This window comes from Nothobranchius furzeri, chromosome 12 (assembly GCF_043380555.1).
Source record: "Nothobranchius furzeri strain GRZ-AD chromosome 12, NfurGRZ-RIMD1, whole genome shotgun sequence".
Taxonomy (NCBI): domain Eukaryota; kingdom Metazoa; phylum Chordata; class Actinopteri; order Cyprinodontiformes; family Nothobranchiidae; genus Nothobranchius; species Nothobranchius furzeri.
The window spans coordinates 65,544,058-65,571,562 of NC_091752.1; the positions used below are offsets into that span (position 1 = coordinate 65,544,058).

General features: G+C 42.8%; 1 protein-coding gene across 1 annotated transcript; it reads right to left on the bottom strand.

The window, feature by feature from the left end:
• Window positions 1-289: 289 nt before the first annotated feature.
• On the bottom strand, window positions 290-27,337 carry slc29a4a (solute carrier family 29 member 4a). Its single transcript, XM_054750713.2, has 11 exons — window positions 27,199-27,337; window positions 22,964-23,353; window positions 17,113-17,244; window positions 16,882-16,995; window positions 16,138-16,266; window positions 11,078-11,152; window positions 10,730-10,998; window positions 6,308-6,428; window positions 5,925-6,112; window positions 5,611-5,851; window positions 290-565 (listed from the first exon to the last, which is right to left on the bottom strand). Exons 2-11 carry the CDS (start codon window positions 23,229-23,231, stop codon window positions 426-428), a joined length of 1,677 nt encoding a protein of 558 aa, XP_054606688.2. The 5' UTR covers window positions 23,232-23,353; window positions 27,199-27,337; the 3' UTR covers window positions 290-425.
• Between the last annotated feature and the right edge of the window lie 168 nt (window positions 27,338-27,505).

Sequence of the window (27,505 nt, forward strand, 5' to 3'; positions counted from 1 at the left end):
GAATAAATAAAGATGAAGATCTTCATCTGAATGACTGCATCTCACCTTTCCACCCGACGAGCTCTTGGACATCATAAAACATGTGTGACTTTAACACACCGCCTGTTTTGCTCCTTGTGGTGAAATCTGACTTGACTTTACACCTTTACAAATGTCACACAATCTGTTCTCGCTCACGCAGGCAGTAATTCTCACTCTGTGATTCTCAAAGGCTAAATGTCAGGCTGATCCTGCTGGCAGAAACAGGCTGCTACTCTGCACTTCCGTGAAAATGTATCTCAGAATATTAAAAATAAAAGAAAATCACCTCCTCATGAGGCTGAAAAATGTAGAGAAGTTTATATTTTCTCTCCCCCAGCATTAATTCCTATTGTTTATCCGTCCACTTGCATTTCTGTTGTTTTTGTTTTGGACTGTGTGAACACTCAGTACCCTGTAGCGTTGGAAAGTTGGTTGAACTTCGGGAGGCTTCCTCTTGCTCCTGGAGCGGTGAAGCTGTAGGCTGCGTACGCCACCGTGGAGCCGATCATCAAACCCGTCATGTAGGAGACCGTCATGGTGTTCCCTGGAGAGAGACAGAGCAGTCAGTCTTTGTGGAGCCGACAGAGACGAGACGAAACCAGCAATTCCAGGATGAACCTTAGAAAACATCCTCCTAGGAGAGAGACTTTAAGTAAAAAAAATTAGACCTGAAAGCATGCAAGCTAGTCAGAACCAACCTGCATTTCTTCAAACGCAGGTGGTTCAAGGCCCTCTGGTATAATAGGGCCACTCAGAACGAAGAAAATAAACCAGAAGAAACATTTTTGCTCGCTTTGTTTTCCAAGTAGAAATGCTGAGAAACAGACATACTATGTAAATCCAAAGTTGCACAAGTATTGAACCCATACTGAGTATTGCATTGATGTTATTGTGCAACAGGATAATGCCAGTACCAGTTAAACTGTGGAGTTAGACACCCACTGCAGAGGGGATGAATGACCTACGGCAGCATTCTGTTTTATATCTGGGATGTCTCAGTCTGCCTCTGAAGGAGCTGTCCATGGTCTCCAAAGTGAAGTGGGTGGGAGGGTTTTTTAAGATGGAGATAATCTTCCCTAGCATCCTCCTTTCACACATCTTAACTGAATCCAGTGGGCAACCCAGAAGTGTCACTCAGGACCCACCACCCCCTGAGGCCAGAATACCGCACTTACAACTTCAAAGTGCCGGTGTTCTGCCCATCCGTGCTTCCGCATCAAATATTCCTACTGCAGCGTATTACGACAGTTTCACTCTTGTTTACAGTATAGTAGTAACACGCTTATTAAGCTCAGTTTATTTTAAATAGATGATATTACTCAAAAATACAGAACTGTAGTATAATTATTAGCAAAAATATACAGTGTTTGTTGTGATTTATTTATGAAAAAGACGTGTTTGTCATGATTTTGTGAATGACCGTAAACAATGGGAGAAACTTCTTGTTTACAGTATAATAATATTTTACAAGTGTAGCGTCATGAATGTCCTGTTTTTGACCTAAAGGTCATGATCTGCATCTGCTCGAGCAGAGACATAAAGTCTCTGACAGGCTAATCTACACGAGATAGTGGCCAAGGTCTTTCATGCACTCTGCTCATCTGAACTGCTTCACCTTTGTTACCAAGACGAAGACAAAGAACTCTTTTGATAAATACATAATCAACAACTTTGTTATTACCAATAATAATGTGAGCCCAATGTTCAATCTGTGAAATGACAATGTTAGTACTTGATATTATAATCCTGTGATCAGTAGTATTTTACAAGTTATTATAATCTTGGACATTTGCACCAGACACTGATGACACGTAATGCTAAAGCCACACGACACATTTCCTTTTGTCTGATCCAATCAGAACCTTCGTTTCTGGCTAGGCGTGGTTATCTGTGGTGTTTGTATAAAGCCTCTTTTACATGTCAAATTCTGATTCACCAGTAAACCAAAATATGACAATTATAAAAACTATTCCACACAACCTTTTCTTTAGTTCAAGTGTTCTAGAGAAGTCTCGGACAGGCCATCCGGACTTCCTCTTCAGCCAAAAAGAACCTCGGCAAGCTGGATAAAATCTGTTGCAAGTTACACCTGACCGCAACGGTTCCTTCAGAATAAAAGCTGAACCTCACGACCCCTTCAGGGTCTCGGAGATGCCAGTGATAACCTGTCGTGACCTGGAAGCATTCCAAGACTAGTTTGGTCAGCACCGCTGCTTTTCTACCGGCTTCGGTACCAAGGAGGGTCCAAGAGGACCTCGGCATTCTGGATCTAATGGAGGCTTCCCCTGGGCTACGTAGACAGACAGATGGCGTTTCATGTGTGTTATAAATCTCCTACTAAAGTTTAGAGCGAAACATTCACTCCCACTCAGAACTAACCGCTTCTCCGGATCCTAAGGTTCTGATAACCACATTCCACACATACACCATCCTCTCACATCTCATTCCACCTAGTCCATCAGTACACAGAGTGTTAAAGTTAGTCTTGTTTAAATTGTGTAGAAATAAATTTCTTAACTATTATAAACCTGACTCTCTCTTTCCTTGGAGTTAATACGAAGTGTCGCTTAATCCCTGCAATAAAAAGTTCTGATCTTCTGGTTAAAATATTCAAAGATCCATCAGATTGATATTTCATATTCCTATGGAATCTCACATTTTATGGTTCATAAGTAAGATGTAAACGACCCATCCTTTACACAAGCCATTTACAAGCTAACTGTTAGGAAAACTTACAACAAGCAGTAATATAACAACTCCTCAGGTAAACAGCCTGTGACGTAATCGGTCTGTGCATTTCCCCAAAGTAGCACATATCTACGAGTAGCACGGATAGCCGGAACACCGGTCCAGTCCCTGTTAGACTTAGCAAAGTGGAGCCGACATGCCCAGCGTTGCAGTCTGCTTCTGGCATGTTTCCTGCATGTTTTACATCATAAACACAGCTGATTAGTTTGATTTAGTGATGAACCGCTCCTGTAGAAACTAATGAAAGCTGGGGAGACATTTTAGCTGTTAGATTAAAGAGAGAATGTGTGGTTTTTACTGTTAATCTCTGAAGATGTTCATTAAAAAGTTGTTGAAAATAAATTAAATAATATCCAGTTGTTGAAAAATATTAGCAGCTTCTCAACATGTAACCATAAAAATCAGGTCTAAAATACACCGGAGTGGCTCTGAGTCTCTGAGTGACGTCCTATTAGAGGCCATGTTTACTTCTACGGGAGCCCGTGAGGACAAAACACATTTACTGATTTGTAACAAGCACTTTCAAAACTTTTACTGTTCATAAATATTGTTGTTCTACACATTTAACTCTTCACATGTTTGCAGTGATGTAAGGGAGTCTGATGTGTTTGTCATTTTGCTGAAGGTTGCACTCCCAGGGATTTTTGATCCTAATGGCCATCCATTGGTAAGGTCTTACTCAAACACAAAAATACTGCTTGCTTGCAGTGATTTAGGTATGCACTGCCTCCTATCGCCAGGGAAATTACACACCGTCACTTTAAGGTGTCGAAAGTTTCACTTTTGGTTTTACTTAAAGGACACCAGGGGGTGCTACAAGCAAGCCAAAACTACCTGGTATCTCTTAAAAGCGTACATTCACTTGATTTTCAAAAAATCTGCTGTAGTCGATAGTATAAACCAGTGAACCTCAACTAGTGGCCCACGGGCCAGATTCGGCCCGTCAGGCCTTTCTGCCCGGTCCCCAAACCCTTTGGGCCCTAACGCCCCCCAACTGGAGGATTTTGAAGTTTAGCAGCAAAATTCATGTCCCAAATATCAATAACTGTTTCCAAACACAACTGAACCTAAAATCAAAACAATTTAGATGGTGAACAACGCCATTTCAAATATTAATAAATTTAGATACATTTATGCTTGAACTTTATTTTAGAACAGCATCTGGCCCTCACGGTGTCTGCTGGAAAAAACCCGGCCCTTGAACAAATTTACGTAGTTCCCTCGCCTTTTTAGCCGGGGGGGGGGGGGGGGGGGGGGGGGGGGGAACAAAGATGGCAGGATTTGGAGTCTTACCCATTACTTTAATGATATACAGATGTCATGCCTCTGATTGGATAACAACATTACAACTCTACTACTGAATCTGTTCCCTTTGCTTTATCTCCAAAAATAACTGAAGCCTGAAGGAGTTCTGTCATGTGGTGGAGTTGCTAATGCTAACAGTTAGCTTCTTCTAGCCGGGACGTGCTCTGCTCTCTCCTGGAGGCTAAACCAACAACAACCTTCCCAAAATGGATGAGTCCATGAAAGCTGCGTTACAGTGATGTAGATCTGAGACTTTTTCAGACCTGAGAGTTTCCTCGTATATTCTCTATCGGCGGCTAATGCAGGAGACCATTTTCTCGTTTAGCCCATTTGTGGAGCTCAGAGTGACTGATCATGAAATAGATTTTCAGTGAACTTGGTCTTTAATACTTAAATTTGAATCACATCTTTTAGCACATAGTTGCATCTGGATCTGAACCAGAGATGTGAATACCTATTCTTACTGGTGAAGAATTCTAAACCAGAGGGATGCAAATAGAGGAAAAACTCCACAGACAAAACCTGCACAGAATCAAATTATATGACTAGAATATTAAAAAAGTTGGGCTTTCAGTCGATGAAAAGCATTTAAGACACATAAATGTCCTTTAAGCAAATGTATGCCTATCCTTGCAGCAATCTAAAACAATAACAAATACCCTCAATAATGTCCTTTAGAAATGTCTATACCTCTAAAGCAGGTGTGTCCAAAGTGTGGCCCGGGGGCCATCTGTGGGCGGCCTCCTAATGAGTTTCTGTGATGGTGGAAAGTTGTCTTGGATAATTTAGATGTTCAGGTTTTACTAACACGAGGCCTGCTTAGAGAAATACAAATAAAAATGTTTATCATAAAATGATTTTTACCGTATTTTCCGGAGTATAAGTCGCACCAGCCATAAAATGTGTAATGAAGAAGAAAAAAACAATATAAGAGTTATGAGTCGCATTTTGGGGGGGAATTTTGTTATTTTTCTTACAAAATCTGAGACCAAGCACTTCACATTGCAAGACAAGTACCGGCAACAATAACAGAATAAACAACCAGCTGTTGCATCAGCGGTATGCTGATCCAGGGTGCAGCAGCGCGCCACGGTCTCCAGTAGAGGATGGCGGTGTTTGAAACCCTCCCAGCAGGCGGGGGTAGCTCATTCCTGGGCCGGAGCCGGCCTGCAGCAGCGCACCACGGACGGTCTCCAGCAGGTGATGGTGGGGCAGGGGAGCTCATTCCTGGGTCGGAGCCAGCCCGTAGCAGCACGGTATAATTTGGTAAATAAGTCACTTTTGTATATAGGTCACAGGACCAGCCAGACTATGAAAAAAGTGCGACTTATAGTCCGGAAAATACGTTATATCTTTTTATTTTTTTAAAAATCACATTTTTGTGGACCGAAGGTTTCCTAACTTGGTGATTTTGGACCGTGTCTCGAAAAGTTTGGAATCCCTGATCTAAATTACTCACAGAATATGCACATGTGAGCCAGGCCTTATGTGACAATAACGTTTTTGTTGCCATGGCACCTGCTTTAACCGTCTCACCTGCCAGCTCCCTCTGCTCCGGCGGCACTTTGCCAGCAGCCTGGATCATCGGCACCGACCCAAAGTAACCGTTGGTGACTCCCATGAGGAGGGAGAAGAGACACGGCCAGGCAGGGTGGGGGAGCGTGGGCGCATTGGCTGGGTACACGCACATGACAAAGAGCGGGATGAAGACCACCCTTAGGCAGGAGAAGAAGAGCAGGCGGCCTCCGGACCAGTCGTACGGCAGCGCTGCCAGGATCTGAGGAGAAGTAGAACTTTTAATCGTTGTGTGGAGAAGCTGTTTAGGTCTAAACAACAACATCTCAGCTGACCTTGCCAACAAAGTCTGACATGTTAAAGGTGGCCATGATGAGGATGGGGAGCCACTCCCCTAACGTTGGATTGCGTATCTCTGACTCCAGCCCCGGGAACAAGCACAGAGTGATGCTGTAGGTCACGGCTATGGACAGCATGTAGGCCCAGATCACACGGGACACCACGTAACGGTGCAGGATCATGTCTGTTCACAGGAAAACACACACACACACACACACACACACACACACACACACACACACACACACACACACACACACACACACACACACACACACACACACACACACACACACACACACACAGAGCAATATTTTAAAATAATCTGTGCAGGTAGGTTCCCCCAGAGGAGGCTTCACTGTGGCTAAGCAGCAAGTACCTCGAACACCAGGCCAGCTTCTCCTTATCTTGGCTTTGGGAGCATCAAACAGCACATAGGTACCGCCTGCCAAGTCCTCCAGGCTCTCATCTGTAGAGGACGGTCCTGTTCCGCCATTTCCCTGATGAAAACAAAAATAACCTCCCCTAACTCAGCGGAAGGTAGAAATCCTCTCTAGCCTGTTGCTTACATCTGTAAGTAAACACTAGAGGTAGCTCTAGCACAAAAAATAAAAATATCCACAGCCGCCATCAGAGATGGTCTTTTTTAATTAGTAATGGCTTCCTGGACAGATGATGACATCATCGTTTAATAGCAGAGACTGTTAGAGGGGATGGCTGTGGATGACACATTGATGTAAGAAACACCAGGTAGACTGCTGATTAGTTACACACACACACACACACACACACACACACACACACACACATGCTCTGATCCATTAGCTGATTAAAGGGATCCTCGGGCCAGGAGGCACCACTGCTCATGATTATTCCATAACACAGACCATCGTTTCCCCTGGCAACCAGAACAAAGAGCTGCCATCCTCAGCCCCAGGACGCGAAAACAAACCGCAGCCACATGCAGTACAACACCCGGAGCCGTCCATCACCTGCTTGTCTTCTGCTTAGCGGTGTTCAAGCATAAACATGAACACATTAATGGGTGACAGCCTGAGGTGAGGCATCTGCAAGAGGAGAGTAGCTCCAAGTCGTTAGGACAGATAAACTCATTCAATCATATTTCCCTCTCTTAGCAACGCCTTGTCTTCTCACTCACCACTGTTTAGTTTTTTAAAGCTACTCCTCTTCCTGGCAGTCTGCCACACCTCATGATGTCATCAACGTGACTTTTGTATTTTCACAGCTGTCAGGAGACAAGTCAACTCTTTAGGGCCAGTGATCTGTGTTCTCAACAACTAACTATACGTGTTGTAGGTAGCTCGCTGAACAACCTAGATGTAGAGAAATACAGATTAATTCAGATTGATGTGCTAATGACATAACTCCAATTTGAAGCGTTCCACAACACTTTATGCAAATGTAGTTGTAGAAATGTTTTAATGACAACACAGGGTTACGCCTGCATTAATCTCATGATTTCCCCACAGGACAGTGCTAAAGCCAGCTGCCGTTTGTGATGTCGCAAACAGGGAAATTAGTATGTAACCCCCCCTTACCTCTCCAGGCTGGAGGAGCAGTGGCTCTACTCCAAGCCCCTCCCAGATATCAGAGCTTCTTAGCTTATAGCAGCCAATCAAGGGTGGTGGGGGTGGCCAAAAACCGCTTGTTTCCCTCAACTCATTAACTGCCAGACCTTTCCTGATCAGAAAAGCCCTTCGCTGCCAGCATTTTTCAGCGTTTTCACAGATTTCTGGAAGAGTCACAGAACATTGCCAAAACTACCAAAACAAAGAGTAGACTTACTTCTTACATTAGGAAGAATCTGCGTGTTTCGAGCGTTATACTTTCTTTCATAATCCGTTGTCGAATTGTGATCAGCGGAAGCTTTTCCAGTTGGCACCTCACTTTTTTTTTACAGTAGCAGCCCAAAACGACCTAACACATGGATTTTCTGCTTCCTGATACACGCGGACATATGTGGATGAAGATTGGCTTTAGAGCTGGGATGTTTGTTCTCACGGTGCGGGGGCTCGTTCCGACGCCCGCCCAGTAAAAAAATGCAAACGACAAATTTAGTCGTCAATAGCAGTGAATGAGTTAATGTGACAGAGCCCTGAAACGACTCATTCTGGAAGGTACTGAAACTGCTGAAATTAGCATTTTTTTGTTTTGAACAGAAATTTATTATAACTTAAGATAAAAAGTCATAATACGTCTCCTGTAAGCAAGGTACATTCACAGTGACTGATCTGATTCACCAAGACGGCATCCCGGCCCTGGCCTGACCATGTTTCTGCAAAACTGGGTAAAGCTATGACGTCCAACCCTAGTCTGCGAGGGCTGCTATCCAGCATGTTTTAGTTGCTATCCTGCTCCAGCATACCTGATTTAATGGTTTTATTACTGGTTCAGAATTTAATCAAGTTCTGCAGAAGCCTGTTAATCACCTACTGATCAAAATCAGATGTGTTGGAGAACAGTAACGACTAAAACCTGCTGGATAGAGGATCCGGAGGACTAGGGTTGGACACCCCTTGGGTAAAGAAGGGACTAGGCTAGTACTGACAAAAAACAGCTTCCTCAACAGTGAAGTACAGTCGTGGTGCTGTTATGGTTTGGGCTACTTTACCCCATGATGTTGTTTAATTACAAAGAACAATGATTAAATGATAGATTTCTTAATTTAGACTTTTTTTCATCAGACTTTAGTGTTTCACATCAGCAAAACAACAAAGTAGATCTCATCATTGCCACAGAACGTGCTATGAGGAGCAACAACAAGGGGAAGCAGAAGCTGAAGATAACTCTCTAATGCTCCGACTCCTCCATTCGACACGTTCCTACGGGAAAGAAAGGCAGCGTCCGCCCTCAGCAGAGACCAGAACATCATAAATCCTCCAGCAGACAAAGACGATGCACAGTTACAAGAAGAAAATCACCAACTTGCTACAGAAGCTGGTAAATGAAAAAGCAATTGACCGCTCGTTTTACTTTACACTCAGACCCATTATCAGCAGCCTCCACTCAACCACTTACAACGTTAAACACCTATCCACCATTCTCGCATGTCTGGTTGGAAAAAGTTACCGTCAGAAACAAAATGAGGTGGATTTTATTAAAAAAAGTTCTAAATGAACAGCTGGTCCCAGCCAAGCCCCCACAATGCGGGTGAAAAATTAAGGCAAACCCGGAAATGAAATAAATTGCAGTTCCACCCTCATCCACTAGGGGCTGGTGTCAGAAGCGAGCAAATCCTCATTGACTCCCATGTTAAAAATACCAATTTCACAGCAGAAATTAACATGTTTACAGCCTGGTACCAAAACATGTTTTTGGTTTAAATGATCTAGTTTACACTCATGACAACTCTGAGGGGGTGATTTTTTTCTCACTCTTCTGTTTAAGTGTATTAAAAGCCTAAAATTCTGTATAATTAATGAGCATCCGACCCACGTGACCACAAAGCTAGCTCCGTGGAAAGGCCTCAGTAGAGCCTCGGTCTGGCCTGAAAACTGTTCCGTCATTTTCAGTCTCTCAACTTAGACCATTAGTTGTAGCGTTTGTGTATTCTTTTTGGGATATTATTTGTGCAATTGTTGGACAAAATGACTTGCTATGGCATTAATTGCACTAATAAAGCGTCCAAGGAGTCTCCACTTCATTTTTTTCGGTAAGTAAAATTATATTTATGTATTTTAGGTCACTGCCGAGCTAAGCTTAGATTTTAACATGTACTGTTTAACCATGAAATTTAAATGTAATAGGGTAAAACCCAGTGTATTTAACATAATGCTGCACTTTAGAAAATGGGTTGAAATATAACATGTTGGTGGAGCTGGGTTCCTACTATCGGCTTGTGGAGCTCTCGGGAGACCGATGTTTTCCACCTGGTTTTACCCAGCGGTCAGCCCGGCGTATCTCTGACTCAGAAGCTCTGGTGTTGCGCACAGTTAACTCCGGTTGTAGCTAGGTTGCTACCTCCGTTAGCTTAGCTCCCACCTCCGCGTTAGCTTTGGGTTAGCTTCAGGTTAGCTTGTAGCTAGTTCGATCGGGTGTCGTCAGTTGATCCCAGCCTTACAGCCCCACCCTCAGCTCCACCTCTCTTCCCTTTTGTGGAATTGTCTGGGCTTGACGGAACCTGTGACACGGTCAAAATGGCGGTGGTGGCCACCTCCCATTTAGCCTCAAAAACGTGTTATTGGAGTCTATGGAAACCCATTGTCCAATATTTATATGTCGATGGTCCCAGCAGAAACCATCGTCTCTTTTGGGGGCATCTTTTTGTACGTATGTTCCTACAGCTGCAGCAGCAGAACGGCTGAGTCAACTGGACAAAGCTGACTCTAGATCAGATCTGAAACATCCTGGCTCTTTAGACATCTATGTCAAGTACGAGTTTAACTGGCAGAAACCTGGATGCACCTTTGCTTCTCTGGTATCACCCATCGTTTCCAACATCTGCATGGAGGAAGTGGAAGACGGTGAATTGGACTCCTACAAGCAAACACCACCAAGCCGCAGGTTCAGTGATGTTGATGACACGTGCACTAAAATACTTCCCGATCAAGTAGAAAACACATCATCTCTGTGGACTAGAACATCAGGTTCACCAGGGAGGAGGCACATAACCGGCATTGAGACCTACTAACCAACCCAGACCAGTATCACCACCCGCCGGAGCACTAACACTAACTCTAACCATCAGACTCACAAAATCCCCACAGAAAGTGACGAGACTTGTCTTTATATGAAGAATACACAGCCTCAAACACGCCAGAGAGAAGAATGTGTCACGTACAAATCTCACTTCCTCTGCAGTGACATCATGGTGGACCCTGTATCCGGTACCGTTGTCCCGCGGATCGTGACATTTGGCCGGACCTTTGCCCTGGGAGTGGCTGGTGTAATAGCGGACAAACCGAGAGCGGCGGACAACCAGGTGAAGCAGAAAACACATCATCTCCATGCTGATGGAGACCAGGAAGAAGATGAGTGTGTTCTTCTTCTCGTCAGGGATGAGCAGTTTGGTGAAGATGCGAGAGAGAGAGATGATCACCCCAGCTGTGCCTGAGAAGGAAACACCGTGAGGAGGGTGGTAGCAGTGAAGATGCACGTATGCAAATATTCAGACCCTGAGCGTACTTACTTTCTCCAGTCATCACCCCTTGTGTGTACCTCTTGGGCAGCATCCCCATGTAACCATAGAAACTGGACTGCTGCACTGAGAAGGGAGAAGGAAGAGGTTATCGAAGCAAACAAAGGCCAAACCCCTGCAGCAGCACAATTTATTCCTGAACCTCCAGAAGCCGTTCCAGACTCTCAACTGTAGCGACAGCTCAGTGTTCCTGCTCACAGAGGGGAAATGAACATCTAACATGGTTAGCAGTGGAGGTCCAAAAATCCTGCTGCTTGTTCTTTAACCTGTCAGGTGAAGCACGTCTTCAACAACAGCTAAAAGAAAGACGGAGTCAGAAACAAGAAGATTGTGTCTCAGCTGATTGTTAGCTGGTTATGCTGTTAAGTGTTACATATTGATACGCTACCTTTACATAGCTGCAGTCAAATTAGATTTTTCTTAAATTTTATTTTGTTAGTTTAGTCTTAAGTGTTATTGCATCCAAACCTGTTCCTCTAGGGCAGGGGTCGGCAACCCAAAATGTTGAAAGAGCCATATTGGACCAAAAAAACAAAAATGTCTGGAGCCATAAAACATTAAAAGCCTTATAATGAAGGTAACACATGCTATATTAGCCTACTATCAAAATGACTAAGTTGGCTACAAATACATATGAGCCTTCATGATTAAATGTTAATTTTCCCTGTAGCGCATCCTGTAGAGGATGACGCACCACGTGACTGCTCTGTTGTACGATGCCGCCTCAAGTTTAACTCCATTACAATATTAATGAATCATGTTTCATTGCTTTGATGAAATTAAAGAAATGCAATAAAGAAATCCGATTTTTGATGTCATTTTTATTTTTAGGATTCGAAAAAACAACAAAATGGAACGTGCATAACGTGCCCCTCATCGGGGCAACAAACAGTGCAATAAAACGCAGCCTGCATTCATAAAAACGACTCCTTCATGTAGTCACCATCTGTGAACGGGTTTCCACGCTTTATTATCTCCCGGGTTGCAACAAAACTTGCAGCAGTAGTGGAGTTTGGAGATGCAATCCAATTCTTAAATCTGTTTTCGCGCTCCTGTAATTTCTCCAGAAGTAATGCAATTGCACTTTTTCTCTCACTCCCAACTGGACACTCGGCTGCAAATGTAGCATGCCTTCCCTGGAAATGCCTTTCCACATTACTCTTTTTGTTATCTGACAACTTCTCGTTACAGAGCAAACATTCAGGCAATCCTTCCGCATTGGCAATGAATGCAAATGATTCGGTCCAAGAAACGTTGAATACTCTGTTCTCCTCGGACATTTTTCTCTTTTTCCCTTTGGGATCCAAGCCCATCACACAGCCGCCGATTTGTTTACAACAGCCACCTGCCTGGCATCCCGCCCGGCTGATAGAAACGTGTGTCGCAGGCTATGACGCAAATCTTCGTTGACAGAAATGTTGAAATTTAATATATTTCTACACATTTTTACAGCACTGAAAAACGTTAAGAATGTTTGTGTCATGTTTCTCCTCCTACAGAAACTATATTAAAGCAAAAAATGTATTTCCTTCCGCCATCGTTTTCCATTTTCAAACATTTTTGAAAAGGCTCCAAGGAGCCACTAGAGAGCGCTAAAGAGCCGCATGCGGCTCTAGAGCCGCGGGTTGCCGACCCCTGCTCTAGGGCCACGTCCAGCGTGCTTTAGATGCGTCTCTGCTCCAGTAGCGGTTTTAGGCACGGGCAGACAGGGCAGTTGCCCGGGGCGGCATTTTTTCATGACACAAAAGGGGCGCACAAGCGCGGAGTAAAAAAAAAAAAAAAGGAAATCTGCGCCGCACCGAGGTTTTCTATTATCTGTCATATGACAGTGTCTGGATTGGAAACAGCAAGTTGGCGCCCCCTGCAGCTGCAGGCGCTCCTGCTGACTGAGAACGTTCATGTGCACCGTGTGTCTATGAAGAACAGGAAGGGGAGGGGTGCGGTGGGGGAATTCACCTCTGCGTCTTTCAAAAATGAAATGAGCGTGCAGGGGCTGAATCAACTGTATTAACGTGGCTAAAGTCAATCACATCTTAACGTTCTTCCATATTTCATTCATAATATCATAAACACAGGCCTATCATTCTTTCAGGTTTCTATGAATTGTGTGAAATGACCGAATAAAAAAAGGAAAAACAAAACAATTTTGTGGTCACCCCCCCATCAAGGTCAAATTGTTTAGTCCTGACTAAAGGAAACTTACTGAGTCAGGAGCCAAACAGAAGAGATGAACATAAAAAGGCTAAAACCACCAGGTGCCCCATTCAGGGGGAAAAAAGAGGAGAAAGAGGAGAAAGATAAAGGTATGTAGCTCTCATGAAGCATGTTTTCAAGTTTTTGAACCAGTTAACTGGGATTTTAACGGTTAAATGCGGTCAACTAATTGCTAACAGAGCTAATAGGGCTGAAATATTTAAACGAATATTCAAATGGTTCGAAAAAAGTCCTTGAATCGTTTTTTACTGATTCAAACTAGGAGTTGTTAAATGCTCACTGCAGCCCGTGGCCTGCCTGAACAACAACAAACACATGTTGATCATGTTCACATAATAATAAATAAAACAACTCTACAAGCAGAAGAAAACACCCCAGTCACCACTAACTATCCTGTTTATTTATTGCAGATGGCTGCACGGATTATTTTTTACATGATTTGTTCTGTAAAAGTTGGCATTTTTGGTAGTCTACAGTTTTTTTATGTCAGTTTAAATTACAATTTCAGAGGCAATTCTAAAATATTATGGATCATGAGATCTATTGGAGATCTACCCCAACTTTTGGACTGCTCTGCCAGTCACTGTGGCTCAAGCTGAGAGGAGCTTTTCAAAACTTGATCAAGTCATACCTGAGGTCACCTATGTTTCAGGGGCAGCTCACTAACCTGGCTCTGATTAGTATCAATCACTCAGTAGGGGAGCAGATTTCATATGATGACATTATTGATGATGTTGCATCAAGGTTAGGTTTTAATTTTAGTTTGTGTTTTCTATTCTAAGTGCAATGCTGTAGTGATTATCTTTAGTTTGTTATGTGTGAAATATTTTTGCTATTTAGAATATTTATTATATATTATGTTCATATATTCTTAATATTTAGTTAGTTTAGTTGTTTTTGTATATTTGATTCTATATATTTTGATACAGTATATAATGTATATTGCTTTACATTCTGACAACTTCATAGTAATTAATGTAAATATGTGCAACTTAGAAAAATGAATGTTCAATATTCGTTCTAATAAAACATGCCTGTTTGTAGAAAACATGCGTGTGTTTATGCAGGTTGGGTGGTGTGGTGGTGGTGGAGGGGGCGGTTGGGGGGGGGGGGTGCTCAAAGGGAGCCTCGCCCGGGGAGTAACTCGATGTAGAACCGCCACTGCTCTGCTCCTTTTGAATCAGTGGCTGATTAACACCTAAATGGACACTTAACCACTGAAGCAGGTGAGTTAAAGCAACGAAACAACCTACAGGATGGTTGTCCTCCAGGACCAGGACTAGATGTCAGTTAGAACAGACGGAGTCATTGGAGAGGATGGTCTTCAATTAGATTTTTTGTGGATTTTATGCATAAATCCCTTCTTTCACGTTTCTGTGCTGCTGTGTCTCTACTGCTTCAACAAGCACTCCAAAAGTGAATAAAAAAACGTCCGTCAGTGTTTGGTGTCAAGAACTGTGCCTCAAACAGTCTGTTTCAAATTGTCCCTGATTGTGATGTCACAATCAGGGACAAATTGCATAGAAGCTTCTCTCACCTCTCCAGGCTGGAGAAGCAGCAGCTCTACCGGTGTTTGTAAAAACACGGTGGATATTACTGACATATGTTAATATTGTCCCCAAAAAAAACGTTAAATCGTCGGATTTGTTGACTGACCAGTTTTTCTTGCTAATTTTGAAAGTTTGGCCATTAAAGAAACTTCAAAGAAGCTTCCTGACAACAACAAAACGTGGACTGTCTGTTGACAATTTGCATGAGGTCAGTGACTCGGGCATATATAAGGACCCCTAATAATTTTCTGATTATTTCCAATGAATCATTTCAGGCGTGGCTCAAAATGGATAGGTGGCCGTGGCCAGCTCCATCTTGTTTCCTTAAAGGGACGGAGCCATGAAGCGGGTTTTTCTGGAAGGTCCTGAAAAAAATCACCAGGAATAAAATGCAGAAATTGTTTACGTGAGCGGGATTATGAACAAGGAGCTTCATAAACGTGTTTTGTGTCGACCATAGAGTTATTATTTATTTTTAATTAATATTGTTGTTGTGATTGTTATTGTTATTATTATTATTGTTGTTATTATTATTATTACTATTACTATTACTACTATTATTATTATTATTATTGTTATTGTTATTATTTTCTATATTTATTTTTATTTGTATTAGTATTGTTGTTGTTGTTATTATTGTTATTATTACTATTATTATTATTACTATTTTATTATTTTTGTTGTTGTTATTATTATTATTATTATATTATTATTGTAATTATTATTATTATTATTACTACTACTATTATTGTTATTATTTTGTATATATTTTTTATTTTTATTATTATTGTTATTATTCTATTATTATTATTATTATTATTGTTGTTGTAATTATTAATATTATTATTATTATTATGTCCCTACAGGCTTCTGGTTTATGTACAGGTCTGGGAATGAGCTATCCTGGTTTTATGGTTCTTTGTTTTAGTTTCTTGTGTTTTTCTCAGCTTTCCGCACACACCTGGTTCCAGTTGCACCTGTGTTCTCTACTGTCCCTCTTCTTTATTGTGTTCTTTGTTCCTAATCTAAAACCCATACTATGGGATGGATTGGGTTGTTCTGGACTCCCTGCATTCCCAGCACTTAAGTAGTAGCATTTATTTTCGCATCTGACTGTCCTCGAGACACTTGTCTGCATTTGAGATTTTTTAAATCCAACTAGGAACACAACCTGATGCATGTTTTAAGTGTCTCCCTGCCTCTTTGCACCAGGTTTGAATTGATGGGTTGCTAATCTGGTTTTGGCTAGGACCGGGATTACCAAACACTTGGTTAGAAGCCTCCTACCTGTGCACCCGAAGGCTACCACTCCAACTGACAGAAGGTTGACGACGTAAGCCTGTTGGATGGTGAACTTCTCCAGCCAGACGTCAAACACGCTGACAAAAATGAGCGGCCCCAGAGCCAAGATGTAACCTGCGGAGAGAATGACGATCAGAACGGTCGGTAGATCTCAGATCTGGGTCTCGTTCTGATGTTCCCACTGAGAGACATTATTACCTTCGCCTGAAGGTAAGAATCTATTCCTGAGCTACAGATTTAATAACTCTGGAGAGGAGCTCCGGAGAACACGACACACCTCTAAAGTCGTTTCCTCAAGGATGTGGGCTGAGCTTTTTTAAGTTACAGAGTACAGTGCAGTCACACACACACACACACACACACACACACACACACACACACACACACACACACACACACACACACACACACACACAACAAGTGAGAGCGAGTGTAATGTTCTCCTCCAAGGCTTATCTTTAAATTACTCATATTTTCCTTTTCACTAGAGGAACTAATGAGATTCTTTGTTTATTTCCAAAATCAGAGTTTGGGATTAATTTATTCAGCAAAAACATGAAAACATTTGTTTTTTAAATGAAAACAGAATAAATACTTCAATATCTCTGATAAACCAGCCTGGATTGGTGACAGCACGCTTTACTACTAAAGCAGAAACGAAGGAGACCCTTTGTTGTTCCACACGGAGAAGCACCCTGAGGATCTCTGAGGAGTTGTGTCTGTTCTCACCAACAGTAATCCTGGTGTGCATGCTGAGCCGCTCCACCAACACGTTGTTGAGGATGACGGCCAACAGAGCGATGGAGATGTATGTCAGACCCATGTCAAACACGATAGATGTTCCTGAAACACACGACAGGGAGACGTGACTCCTGGGAGCACACACACACACACACACACACACACACACACAGGTTTGATTTGTGTATTCGTCTCAACACTCGAGCATATTCATTATACCCTCGAACTTGTGATGCAGGTAATCTACATCGGTGATGAAACTGTTGTAGGGAAGCAGGAAACCAACTCCAGCCAATAGCATCGCAAAGTAGATGCCATGGTAACGGTCGTCAGGGATCGGCTCTTCAAAACCTGAGAAGGGAAGGAGGGAGTCAAAGGTTAGGGTTAGGGACGACAGACGATGGGGGAGTTGGGACATGAGAACGGCGTGGATCTGTGGAGAAGCTGATCGTCACACCTCCACCGGTCTGTGCTCATCTGGTTCTGGTGGAAGACCGCTCAGAACCGGGGCTTTTTGCAGCGGAATCATATTCCTTTTGGCTGAAGTGTGATCCGCTGGTTCTTTATGTAATCACTCCTAATCCATTTCTAATCCTGTCAGCTTCCTTTAAACAGCAACAAAGGATTTCTGAGCCAGAAGACTTTGCAGCAGAACAAAGTCCTTCTCACCGTCTGCGGTGATGACGACTGTATTGGCCTGACATTGACTGATCAGTAAACGGCCTCAAAAGTGATGCACATGTTCGAAACAATCACCACATGTTCTTTAAACACCTCGGAGGAACGGCGTACGAACCTGCAAAGACAGTTAGTATCAGCAGCTACGAGAAACGGGGTTTCATCCCCGGAGAGGTCACATCCTCAGCCAGAACCATCCATGCACACCTTTGGACCGAGAGGAGGAAAGCTGCAGAATCAGGTTTAAAGACTCCAGCTGATCAGCGGCTTTAAACTCCGACTCATCAGGATGTTCTGGTGGACATGCAGGAAAGAGTTTGGACTCTCAAAAGCAGGTGATTTCTCCTGAAACGAGGCGCAGCTCGGAGAGCTTACATTTGTATATCAGTGACGCTTTCACAGCAGCTTATGAGCTCTGTGCAGATGGAGGTCTGCAGTCAACGTTTCCTCCAAAACACCAGCAGAAAAGGAAAATTGACGTGTAAAATGATGAAGCGATAGAGAGATGATTAGGATTACTGACTTGATTTAATCGAGGCTTTTTCATAAGCTGCATTTGGCGAGAGCTGATGTCTGTGGAAACTGTAGCAATGTTCTTATTTTGCACACGTTTTGGCACAGAATGTAAAACATCTCATTTTATCCTCTTTATCTGCTTTTTAGGCCACAATAAAAACCCAAGATCTTAACTTTAAAGGTGCAAAATGTAAGAATGAAATTAGAATGACATCCTGTGGTGAAATTTAGTTACTGCAGCTGATTGTTCTCATTCCGTGAATTTCGATACATATATTGTCATATCTGGTGTTAGCACTCTTGGGGGTTTTATAGTGAGCACTTACTACACTTATTAAGGTAATATGCCTCCGGCATACAGGAAGTGTGGTTGATTTCTGTCTTGCTGATATAGTTCTGATCGACTCTTTAAACGGACTTTACAGAGTTTTGAATTTTTATGCTCGCGATTGCCCCCTCAGGCCAAAAGCGTAACGGCAGCTTCAATAGTAGGCTCGTGCACGAGGCGCGCATGCTGTACGTGCACACTCCTGAAAATAACAGCTGAGACAGTCCCATGTGTGTGTGTGTGTGTGTGTGTGTGTGTGTGTGTGTGCGTGTGTGCGGCCCAGAGGACAGGAGAACGTGCAGCTAATTAATTAAATAATTTGGTTCTGTACCTTTCTCTTCAGCACAGCCGACAAAGGTTTATGATGGGTCAGTCCTCCTGCATGCTCAGATCATTCCCTTCCCTTTCTTGAAAAATTGTTCCAAAATGAAAGTTGAACCCAAATCTTTTTTATCTGTGAATTCAATGCCGTTCGGCGAGTGTCAAATAAAAATTTGGGCATCTTACTGTAAAAAAAAAAAACATTAATATAAAAAAGAAACTCTAAATATATGTTCACATCCAGAATTGAACTCAGGTCTTCCACATGAGAGTCCACTGTCTTACTAGGTGAGCTATAGCAGTGGTTGCCAACCTTTTTCCCAAGGGACCCCGTTTTTTACCAGTAAAATTTTTGACCACCCCCTCCCATTCTCTCTTCCAGTACAAACACTATTAAGAAATGATAAAATTGTTCAAGCACATTTTAATATGCTTTGATTCAATAGATAACAGTAATCGTAGGCTCCAGTACAGAACAAAGTCATTAACAAAACCAAGCAGAGCATAATGTGCTTGACAGTTTGTATTACTTTTCTGAACACATTGTTTCTTGTAAACACTGATAAATCAATCATTCCTTTCAATAAACGTTTGACACATAAAAAATACACTGAGCAAAATGTACTTAAATGTGTATATTACTGTTTATACTAGATTATTTACTGTAAAGGATGTGATTAATCAACCAGTCCTATCTTTAATTAACTTTTGACACTTGAAAATAAAACAGTGAACTGAGCAAAATGTTCTTAAAAGTGTGTTACTTTTTCTGCACTAATTATTTCCTGTCTTAATATCAGTAAACTTTTCACTCATGAAAAAAAATGTGAGCAAAATGTAGGCTATAAACAAGTAATAAATGAAGTTTTAACCCCTTGAAGTGGAGAGGAACCCCTTGAGGTGGAGAGGTCCTGGCGACCCACTGAGAGGCTTTGGCGCCCCCTTGTGGGGGTCGGGACCCCCAGGTTAGGAACCACTGAGCTATAGCACCAGTGATGTACTAAGTATCTGTAATATTTATATCCTTGACGACAGCTGAAACAATGTTCAAAGAACAGTTCGGAGCGAAAATGGCTATTTTGTTGCTAATTTGCAGGAAATATCTAGAAGAAAGTAGCTAAGCGTCCTCAGAAATGTAGCTAGGTTCATCACTAGGCGTTAGGAACAGCGACAAAGTCGCTGAGTTGGCACTACTTCACTGTCTGCTGCTAAAGCTACTGATAGCAAATGCTACGGGCTATGCCTGAGCGTGAACACGCATGAAGCAGCCTGCTTGACCCGAGCAGCTCTCTTTTTCTGTGATTTTACAGAAAAACAGGCAATCACAGTAAAAATGCCAGGGCTCATTCTACAGGACCAGGGCATTGCAGGAGAATGTACGTAGAAGAAATGTATTATTTCTATACATGTTTTGGCTGTCAAACTTCCACAATGCCCCTTTAAATAAAGTAAAACACCACGTTTGACTCATTAGTCACATAAATTTCACTATAATATCCAGTTGTTAGTAATAAAAAAGGCGCTTGAGATATCACTAGAGCCCACATTTTGCTAATTCACTGTTAGCATTGTTAGCTCAACATTAGCCTCTAGCCTGCTCCACCTTATATTAGTGTCGAACAAAAGACGTGGTGGCTTCTAAAGTGGTGCAAGAAAAAACTTCTGAGTCGCTCCTGTTTACTGGCCTCAGTTCTTTCAACATTCCTGGAGCTTGCTGCCTGCCAGTGTCAAATTACAAATGCTGGTGCTGCAGAGTTAGCTCAGCGCAGACTGCAACCTCACAAGTGAACATGTGCATCACTTTGTTAGAAGTAACTACGTCCTGCTTTTGTTTGTTTGAAAGGATCAAAACTGACAAACCCCTCAGGCGGCTGAGAATGAAATCCATTTCAATGTAACCTCCCTTCCGACTCTTTACTGTTTTGTGATTTTTTTTCCACTGTGGAATTCTTAAATATTGCCAACGTTAAAAATGTGAGGTCAGAATAAACAGAAGAAGGTCTACAAATGGAGGCCAATCTGTGTGTCCTTGACCACGTCTGATCTGATTAAGGTGGCCTTTGTGCAACCTTTGTAACCAGGCAACACAGCAATTGTGTGTTAACAGGACCGCCTCCGTGCATTTACATGCACTTGCTGTGTTTTCTCCATCTCTGATGCTGCTTTCATTCTCTCCCGCCTCCACTGTCATCTCTAAACACTCAAATCTAACCTAACTGATTTCTTTATGCAACAGTTTATCGGGGAACGTGGTTGATATTGTTTATTCACAAATGATGGAAGGTTTTTACATTAAATCCAGAACCTTACTGGGCTGAAATACAGTAGTTGGAGACAGTCAGTTGTGGGGAAATCTGAACTGGGACAGAAAACAGGTGGACAACAGGTTTAATACATGTTGCATTTTTAGCAACCTCATTTTCATCAGTACGAGGTTGCCATCCTGACCCTTTTCTGACTAAAGCCTGGTTCACACGGCAGAATGATTTTTAAAACATGGCAGACCACACACGTGGTGATAAAAAATCTGTGGTCTGCAGCCACATGACAAAATTACTCACTAACATTCCACGGTCAGGAGAAAATTCGCTTAACCTCTCAAGATAAAACGCGACTGTTGAGTAAACAAGCACAGCGGAGGAGGAGCGAACAGTGATCTTTTGTCAGCTTGCTTTCTGATTGGCTTCACATCACATGCAACAGGCACTCTCATTTATTAATGTAATCTGGCCGAGACAATCTGACATTTTGAAAATTCCAGGTTTATGATCAGAGCGGCCCGACGTCCTTCCGAGAAAACCAAAGCTCTTGTAACACACCACACACAGCAGGATTATCTGATAAGATTATCTTTGGATTCATTATGGTAATCTGTTGGGTAATCAAGGACGGTCTTAAGATACCAGAAGGGGAGAATCGGGTCAAAGATTAAGAAGGTTTGAGACAGGTTCCAGATGCTCGAAACTACTTGGAGACCATTTTGAGAGGAAATTGTATCTTGAAAATGTAGAAAGTGACACAACAGTGAGGTGCTTGCAAGCACTTTGGGAATGTTGTGGCAATTTGTTGCCACATTGAAAATCTCCTCTTCAGTGATAAATGACCCGCATTTGTATAGCGTGGCATGACAGTGAATCATTCATCCATTCATACACTGATGGTGATGAGCAGCATGGCCATACTGACACTGCCATACACAGGGGCCAATGGTCCCCCCGACTGCCACCAGCAGGCAAAGAGGGTGACATGTCTTGCCCAACAAAATAACTGACACAGACAGAGCCTGGGATCAAACCGGCAACCCACCAATTACAGGGCAAGCTTTTAACCACTGAGCCGCCATCAGGATGGACAGTGGAGCGCTTCTCTCTGATTGGCTGCTGGGGCTCTGCTGTCGTGGAAACCGGTTAAAAAAATCCCTGCAGCCATGTTCAAACGTAACAAATGTTTTCTCTTTTTTGCTCAGTTGAACTCATGTTTGCTTCAATATTTCAGACGTTTGTGAAACTTTCTGCCGTGGACTTCACACCCTTACACGGTTTTCTCTTTTCATTGAAATGAACAATAAAACCATTCAGTGGCAGATTCTGCTGAGCCACTGAGGAGGACGATCACTTAAAGAGCAAGTCACCCCCTACCAGAGTCTTACTCAACTCCCACTTCCTGTTTGAAAAATGCAACAAATGCTGTTGCCTAGCAGACCAAGAGGGCGGAGCCACTAACAAATACACACACTCACGACATTGAGACATCATAATGTACCATCTAACATCATAGTGTACCTCTTAGCCAATAGCAATGGCAGATTTAAATGAAAATGCTGTGCAGAGTTTTTACCTGACAACGGCACAACTCTGACAGTTTTAGGCACAATATTTAAATTTTAACTAAGAAGAACTAAAATGCCGAATTATTGACTACATTTGCCAACAGCACCATCAGACACTCATTTATATAGTTAATCAGCAAACAAAATGTTGATTTGGAGTGACTTGCTCGTTAATAACCAGTGAGTTCTTCAAAAAACCCTGGAACTGTTGTAGTTTAGAGCTCCGCTCTGCCTCCAGCTGTGAGTTTTACTCTTACACACTCTTACTACACACAGATTTAATCCTGCACCTCTACCCCCATACAAAGTGATAAATCACCACATTAAAACCACTTTTTTTCCCTTTCTGTCTCTTTATAAATAGAACAGAACACACAGCGATGGTCAGAGCCACTCACCAGGTTCAGACAGAGCCAGCACTCCTCGCTCTGGGGCATCCTTACTGATCTCCTCCTCCTCCAGCTGGTACGAATCGAAGCTGTAGCTCTGCACCACGCTGCTCTCCCTGCCCTCCCTCCAGGCCTCTCTGCCTGCGTCCCTCCATCCAGATCTTCCTCCATCCCTCCACACGTCCCTCTCCTCGGGCGTCTGGGCTGGTGTGGGCCTGCGGCGCTCTGCTCCCACCGAGCCCATCTCCACCCTTGAAGAACCCTCACTGATAAACATGTACTGCAGGTTCCTGCTCTTGCCTTAAAACGGGCTACACACTCCTGGGAGCGTGCATGCTACAGAGAATCCCGGCGACACACCCCGGAGGAGAGGCAGGGGGTCTTCGGATGAAAGGGAATCTACATGAGGGGAGAAACAACAGGAAACTGGATGAAATTGTAATAAAAAAAAAGAGTCATCTGTCAGAGCTTCACTGAAGAGTGAAGAGCGAGGGTTAGACACCCTGTGTGAGAGGAATACAGAAGGAGAGAACCCGTGACAGTGAAGGCTGACAGGAGGAGGAGATGTGCAGCTCAGTGAGCAGAGACAGCATGAGAGGAGAAGCTGGAAAACTAAATCAATGTGTCGGTTTCAGGAAAAACTCGGTAAAAACAACCAATCCTGCAGCTCCTCACCTGAGAAGTGTGCTGTTCTACCAGGTAAAACGTTTTAACGTCAAAAAGCAGCCCGAGTAAATTGTGTTTGGCATAAAGATTATGATTTAAAGATTTTATCAGCATGAGTCAGCAGCAATACACTTGCCTTCATTTTCCCTGCCAGGAACCTGGAATTTCTTCAGTTTGTTGTTTCTAAAGTTTTTGCATCTTTGGGTAAACTTGTGTTGCAACGAAGAAGCCATGAAAAGTATCAAATTACAAATAGTTGTGACAAAACCGATGAGTTACACAAAGACCACACTGACGGCTCCACCTGCATTAACACTGATGAAATCAATCATCCATCAAATAAATGATCACAGCTAAAGAACCAGCATCAAAGTATAGACAACAAAAGTTAATATCTAAATAAACGTTTATATTAAGAATAATGGCAAATTAGTTTCACGGAGGGGCGGGGCTTAAAACGTGAACTGCAGCCAGCCACTAGGGGGAGTTTCAGGCCATGTGCATACGTAGCTCGGTGAAACCGAATATCCTCCCTCGCCAATCTAGGAAAAAAAAACTTGGGCCCACACGACCTCGTTTTCAAAAGGAAGAACTTCGTGAGGGACATTCACAGGCATGCCTGCAGATGGCAGCAGTTCCCCAAGTTGAACATCTTAGGTGTGTTCTTGCTGTGTCTTGTTTCTAATTCCATGCTATTGTTCTTTTTTAAAACACAGAAACGGTTTCGTTACCTGTTTTTTCGCTACGTTTCGCCTGCGGCTGCAGACTTCCTTGGGCTGAGTGTTTGGAGGGCTATGCCTGAGCGTGAACGCGCATGAAGCAGCCTGCTCGACCCGAGCAGCTCTCTTTTTCTGTGATTTTACAGAAAAACAGGCAATCACAGTAAAAATGCCAGGGCTCATTCTACAGGACCAGGGCATTGCAGGAGAATGTATGAAGAAGACATTTATTATTTTATACGTGTTTTGGCTGTCAAACTTCCATAATGTCCCTTTAAATCTAAAAACCCATACATCTTCTGGTACGTTTCGCTCTAAATTCTGTTAAAAAGGCTGAAATGTGTGTTTAAAAGCATAAACTCTAAACACCACAATAAACCCTCTCTTCTGCAATATGTCGTGTTTTTACTCCCTCAGAGGGAACACCTGTTCATCATTGGATCTACAGAAACAAACACACTTGCAAAAGCACAAAGCGGTTGCGTGGATGCATCAACACAGACACCATCCCTGTGTTATCAGCTGTCTGCGCCCCTGCAGAGAGGATCTCACTTTCTCTTCTATTTCATAAAACAAATATTTGAGCAACACCATCGATTTGCTCTTTAAGAAACCGTACATGAGGGGTAAAATCGATGAGTTAAAAGAAAAAAAACAAAAATTGGTTTCTCCACACAAAAAATTTAAATAAAACATAAAACATGAAATAAACTTAATAAAATACCAGTTTTTTTTTGTTTTGTTTTAGAAAATATTTCTAAAACATTGTAGGTGAGAGACGTAAACATAGTCTTCCGTTCTTTAGATTTGATAGCTGACTGATGGTTTTTGCCTTAAAAAAGAATTTCATTTTATCATCAGCACCAGGAAAAGGGATCTAGGTCACCCTGTCTTCAGTCATGTTTGCTGGAATCAGGCAAACTTTAGAAGGGATTGTTGAAATTCTAGTATTTTTGAGGTGCGGCTGAGGGCCGCTGAGCAGTATATGTATCAGAACAGCATACATGCAGTTCATGCGCATCCATCTAAACTGCCACTACGTTCTGAGGAGCCGTCAGTTCAGCATACAGACAGCAAAAAAAAGGTTTGTCAGTTGTGTTCATAATGTTTTACCATTCACAAAAATTAACTGATAAATGTGTATCACAAATTTGTTTTTACCGCCTTTGAATTGCAAAAAACCTTGGGAAAATAAAGCTTTACAATGGATCAAATTGACAAATTCAGGCACTCAAAGTTGTTAAAAAAATATGTATGAGGATCCGACTGGAAAAACCACCCATCAGGCGGTCAGTGGCGGTTTTACCATTAGGCATAGTTCGGCGGCCGCCTGGGGTCCCCTTATGTTGGGGGGCCCCCTAGCCCTGACTGCTGGCACCCCTCTGTTAATGCCAAAATGGACTATTCCTTTAAGATGCCTATGCACAAACAGGACGTGATTGGTAGTCATTCCACTCCAATCCAGTTGGTGCACCAAATTGTTGCTTGCCAAGTGCCATAAGACACAAATAAGAAGAGAAAGCATAATAAGAAGAAGAGAGGTAGTCAAACCATGAAGCATGAAATGGAGTGGCTCCAATAAGAGAAAGAAGCAGCTTGCTTTAAAAAAGATTTATCTTCACTTCTGAAAGTGACGTAGTTTTTCTATGTAAACATCAAAAGGAAGCAGAAAAGGAAAGACAATGGAAGATGTTTAAAGGGAGGAAAACAGAGACCAAAATGGAAAATAGAAGAAAAAAGAAAGAAAAGCAAAAGCACAGGAGCACTGACAGGAAGAAGAAAGCAGAGCAATTACTGAAGGTGCTCAAAGGGAGAGAAAGGCAGGAAAACGAGGAGGACTAATAAAAAGTGAAAATAACTCGTGTCAGAAGAGCGGAGAGTTTCGCAAATCCAGTTGAAGATTGTCGGAAATTTAGTTTAAGGGGGGCCCCATGTCTGTGTTCGCCTTGGGACCCCAAATTGCTAAATCCACCACTGCATATGGTTGCTCCAAACAAAGTGTATGCCTTCTTAGGTGTGTTCTTGCTGTGTCTTTCTAATTACATTCTTTCGTTCTTTTTTTAAACACAGAAACAGTTTTGTTTACCTGTTTGTAGCTACAGTTTCGCCGACGGCTGCCGGCTTCTTCTTCAGCGTCAGCCTGAAGAAGCCGGCAGCCGTCGGCGAAACTGTAGCTACAAACAGGTAAACAAAACTGTTTCTGTGTTTAAAAAAAGAACGAAAGAATGAAAGTGTATGCCAATCTGACAACGTATGTGACCGGACAGGAGACCCGCACTGAATGACTCTGAGGGCCACAAGTGGCACCCGAGCCACCCATCGGACATCACTGATTTAGAGGATCAGCCCCAGGTGCTTAAAAGTGGATTATTTCAATCCCGTCAGATTTCTGGTACCAGAACCAGTTCCTGCGGAGTTTCCGAGTCCAGACTTGGGGCGGCGCTCTCAGCCCTCCCGTCTTAAATCAAAAGGCTCCATCGTAATTGAATTGCAGTCCGTCTCTGCTGCTACATGCTGCAGCCTCTGTTGTGGTCTTGGATCAATATGAAAATCTAATTCCACTTCCATGGAAGGCGGTTTGTCTGGAAAAATAAAAACACACATGCTTTTAAACGCTTTAATTACCTCTAACAAGTCAACGCGCTCTCTTTGTCTTTCTGCGCAAATTTGCGATAAATCAAAGAAAAGAAAAACACAACAGGACGTTTGGATCTGAAGTTTGAGACCACAATGATCTGAACCGAACCAGCATGTTATCCCTGCTTGTGTGGTAAATGCGGAGCTTCATCAAACACTAACAACAGGTTTTTAATGGCACTCCTCCTCCCCCTCCTCCTCCTCCTCCTACTCCTCCTTTACCTTCCGCTCCTCCGGCTCGGAACAGCGGCAGCAGGAGACCTTCCTCTGCGGGATCCTCCTGGTGGTCTCCGCCTGCCGGACCTGGATCTTCCTCAGACCGTCCCCATTAAACACACCGGGAAACCCGGTTCATCCCGCCCGAGCTGCACGCGCATCTTCCGTAGGGAGAGAATGGATGTGACGGTGGAGGAAGGGAGGAGGAGAAGGAGGAGGAGGAGGAGGGAAGGGGTTCTTGTGATTGGTTGATGGGTTTCAAACAGAATAATTCCAACATGCGAACATTTAGTGGTGAATTCATGGACAGGTT

What these genes read in the sequence shown, in the direction of transcription:
- slc29a4a (XM_054750713.2), bottom strand. Translation starts at nt 23,231, where the DNA reads ATGTTTATCAGTGAGGGTTCTTCAAGGGTGGAGATGGGCTCGGTGGGA. An exon ending in GCACACCAGGATTACTGTTG is followed by an intron (nt 16,267 to 16,881) that starts GTGAGAACAGAC and finishes TTCTCTCCGCAG; the next exon opens with GTTACATCTTGGCTCTGGGG. An exon ending in TGTCAGACTTTGTTGGCAAG is followed by an intron (nt 5,852 to 5,924) that starts GTCAGCTGAGAT and finishes ACTTCTCCTCAG; the next exon opens with ATCCTGGCAGCGCTGCCGTA.